General features: G+C 35.2%; 1 protein-coding gene across 1 annotated transcript; it reads left to right on the forward strand.

Annotated features, from left to right (window-relative positions):
• Nucleotides 1-3,074: 3,074 nt before the first annotated feature.
• LOC125136560 (olfactory receptor 2H2-like) lies at nt 3,075-4,019 on the forward strand. The gene has a single exon (XM_047797420.1). It carries the CDS (start codon nt 3,075-3,077, stop codon nt 4,017-4,019), a length of 945 nt encoding a protein of 314 aa, XP_047653376.1.
• The last annotated feature ends 350 nt before the right edge of the window (nt 4,020-4,369 follow it).

The raw sequence follows: 4,369 nt of genomic DNA on the forward strand, positions 1-4,369 counted from the left end.
AGCCTCGCTCAGTGGGTTGGGAATCTGGTATTGCCATGAACTGTGGTGTAGGACACAGATGTGGCTTGGATCTAGTGTAGGACACAGACTGTGGCCAGCAGTTGCAGTTCTGATTTGACCCCTGGCCCAGGAATTTCCAAATGCCACAAATGCAGCCCTAAAAAGCAAAAAAAAAAAAAAAAAAAAAAGGGAAAACCAGGAGTGGAGGAATAATCCTAATATACAAAGAACATAAATCAGATTTACTGAAAGTGAGTGAAATTCATAGGATGGAATAGGAGGCAGCTTGGTTTAGGTGCTAGAAAAATCTTTAAGACTCTGAGATTTTTTAACACATAAAACTTTCCTCTTCTACTGAAATACTAGACTCAGGTTCATGACCAAAGCCAGCATTTCAACTCTAATTTGTAAAAATTCTGCAGAAAGTAAAGAAACAATGGCACCAAAAAGGGAATAGAGACTCAGAGAGGATATATGGATTATCTAAAATGCAAGGCATAGCAAAAAAAATCTGACTAAAGAAAATCATAAAATAAAAATATCAGACGTGAGAGCTCATGTGCATCTTTATGTCCTGCAAAATAATTATGCTTGGGAGTTCTTGTATCAATATCCTGTTATCTTGAGAACTACTGATAGGGAGAACTTCAAATGAATCTACTAGTGTGTGACAAATTCAAAGGTGATTCATGATGGGAAAGTAAGGATAGGATGGACAGATAAGAAACAATAGGACCAGAACATTCAGGAAATAACTTCCAGCAAGCTGTTCAAAAGCAAAAACATATGCCTATGATGGTATAAAAATACTTAAATAACTGCATGATATATTATTATGTTATTGAAATTAAGCTGAGACTATAAATTCGCCTCTTATGTGTGACTATATAATAGATTGTAAATATCAGGTCATGTTCTAATTTTTCTTAGAATCTTGACTTAAGTAGTCCATTTGACACAATGTATTATTTTTACATGACTTTAAATATTTTCAACTTGGAATTTCAAGTTCCAAGATTTGATTTTCTCTACTTTATCATTCATAGGACTATTTAAAAGCTATAAAATATATAACATAATTATTGATGAAACATACAAAGATGACTCAGGCATGATTCACCCCCCCATAATTTTTTTGGAGGGGTGATAATTAAATAAGTCAATCTGCTTTGCAAATTGTCAGTTACATGATAAGATCTCAGTCAAGCATAGCTATGCTGCTGCTTCTGATTATCAGTGTCAGTCTCATTTATGCATCTCTGATTCTAATCTATTGATTATAGGTACATTTTCTTAAATCTATGCTTGTGGAAAGTCTTGGTAAATAAAGAATAGACCATAAATAAAATGATAGAAATAGTATCCAGAATTCACAATCAAAAATTTAATTTAATTTTTTAACATTTGGTAAACTGGAAAATGTTTTTGTAAAGGAATATTTTAAATTTTCCACAAATAAGGCTTGCCATAAATAAGACTTTATCAAACATATTGCTTTGGATAAAAGAAGGGGGCCCACGACTTTAAAATTCTTAAAAAGATAGGCAAAGGAGTCACTGAAGGGCATAGATTTGTAAAATCTATTTCAAACCCAATTACAATGATTATTTTTATTCAGAGAGTCCTATTGGGAGACTCCTTCACAAAGGCATGTAGTAAATGAGAACACTTTGAAATGTAAAAAGCGCTATATAAAATAAACATGAAGAGCTGTTAGATTTTCTTATACTACAGGAATAGGAAAATTGTAGGAAACAGAGAAGCAGGAAAGTGACAGAAAAGAGTAGAGTTTTTTTTGTTTTAAATAGTAGTAGCAACAGCTCAAGAATAGAGAAAAAAGAAAAAGCTATAGCACCATTATTCTTTAATGTGTTAAGAAATGTGTATAATACCAGTGTTTGAGTAAAAAGGGATATTCCTTTAAAACTTTTTTAATCCACTGAAAATGTGAATAAAAGGGAGTACATCTTACAAATTTGTCTTGTAATCTCAGGTTCTATGGGAAGAAAAGCTCATTAAATACAGATATGTCTGCTCCTCAGTATAAAGATGGATAATTTATAGTGGTGGACACGTGAGTACAATTGCTTTCAATTTTTTGGCAAAAAGATAATGTACAGATATTATATTACTTTAAACATTTTTTGTCACTAATACTGTGTAAAACCCTGCCTATATATTTTGATGTTTTGCACTTGAAACAATTATTTTATTAGTATCATAATTATGATCATGATCATGATAATTATAGCTACCGTACACTGAGCAATTATACGAGATCAGGAACTCTTTGGTTTTTGTTTGTTTTAGTATTTTCTCTGTGCTTTCACATTTTCTCCAACAAGGATAGGTAGGTTCTATGATTCCCTCCCCTCCATTTTCCAAATAGAATATCTAAAGGAAAAACTAAGGCAATATAAGAAGTTAAAATAAATTTCTTAAGATCTTGTGACATAAAGTAGCTGGACAAGCATTCAAATTCAGAGAGCAAAAGAGAAAGTGGAAAGGAGGAATGAAGAAGAGGGGGAGAAGGAGATTGAAGGATAGGTGAGATGAAAGGGAGTGGGAGAAACATGGGAAAAAGGTATTCAGATAAATTGAGAGACAGACACAGAAAGAAGAGAACAATATGTAAAGAAAGAGGGAGAAAGAGAACATGATTGAACTATGATGTATCTAAAAGCTATGTAATAAATGTTGTAAATGTACAGTCTTTGAGAGCAAAGATGAAATGATCTTATACTATTTAGTAAAGTCATTTTCCCTAATATGTGTGTTTGATATATATTTTACATGTTACTTATAATTCAGAGTTCTAAAAAACAACACATGAAGATGCAAAAGAGGAAGACAAAAATAGAGTAAATGAGTGATGAGTATCAAAGATTAAAACAGGTCCCTAAATCTTGTATTGTTTTCCCAAAATAAGGATGCCAAATTTCACCTTTGAGTAAAAAATAATCAAATAATTCATACTGTCCTTCTTCCTCTTCCTGTCTCTGTACTGGAACCATCACAGGCCTTCGAGCAACTGGTTTTGAACCATTCCTGAAGAGGCTGTTGCTCCAGAAGCTATGCTCACAATTTGCAATGACAGCCATAGTGATTTCATCCTCCTGGGCTTTTCTGACAAGCCGTATTTGGAGAAGATACTTTTTTGGGTAATTCTGATCTTTTATTGCTTGACCACTGCAGGAAACACAGTCATAATTCTTGTCTCCTTTAAGGATCCCAGACTCCACATCCCAATGTATTACTTTCTTTCCAACCTTTCCCTGCTAGATCTTTGTTTCACCAGCAGCTGTGTTCCACAGATGTTGGTTAATTTCCGGGCTCCAGAGAGGACCATCAGTTACACTGGCTGTGCCATTCAACTTTATGTTTTCTTGTGGCTTGGGACCACTGAATGTGTGCTTCTCGTGGTTATGGCTGTGGATCGCTATGTGGCAGTGTGTCATCCACTACAATATACCACTATTATGCACCCCAAACTTTGTCTGCAGCTGGCCATTCTTGCATGGGGGACTGGCCTGATTCAGTCTCTGATCCAGTCTCCTGCTACCCTCCAGTTACCCTTCTGCTCCCACCAGAGGGTGGATGACATTGTGTGTGAAGTTCCAGCCCTCATTCAAGTCTCCAGTGCAGATACCAACTCCATTGAAATCCAGATATTCATAGCCAGTATTGTTCTCTTGGTGGTGCCCTTGGTCATTATCCTTTCCTCTTACGGTGCTATTACTAAGGCTGTGCTGAGAGTAAAGTCAACTGAAGGACAGAAGAAAGCATTTGGCACCTGCACTTCTCATCTTCTTGTGGTCTCTCTCTTCTACGGCACTGTCACAGCTGTCTATCTTCAACCCAAGAGTCACTATGCTCATGAACAAGGCAAGTTTCTCACCCTTTTCTACACTGTTGTAACTCCAACTCTTAACCCGCTCATCTACACTCTAAGGAACAAAGAGGTAAAGGGGGCACTAATAAGACTCAGGAAGAAGACCTGGGATATTTGGAATAACTAAAGAGATTGACTTTTGCTTAATCTGAGAAGAGATAATAGCCTCATCATAAAAATCTGAAGATAAATCTTCAAACCCTAAAATAATAAAGAACTGCATTTTGTTTAAGTTGAGATTTCAGTTCCATCCATCAGTCATTGACCAAGGCTTATTTGCTTCACAGTGCTGATTTAGGCACAATACAGTATAGAAATGAATATATTTAATAGTCATTATATTAAAGAGCTCCCTAATATGGTTGAATTTGGGCAACAAAAGAAATATAAGCTTGCAAAATAAAAGACCAAGTAGATGTTTCATGCCTTTCCATTTATTTCTTTTTCCTTTGTTCTTTCTATTTTCCTCCAAACCCA

The sequence above is a fragment of the Phacochoerus africanus genome, chromosome 9 (genome assembly GCF_016906955.1).
Source record: "Phacochoerus africanus isolate WHEZ1 chromosome 9, ROS_Pafr_v1, whole genome shotgun sequence".
Taxonomy (NCBI): domain Eukaryota; kingdom Metazoa; phylum Chordata; class Mammalia; order Artiodactyla; family Suidae; genus Phacochoerus; species Phacochoerus africanus.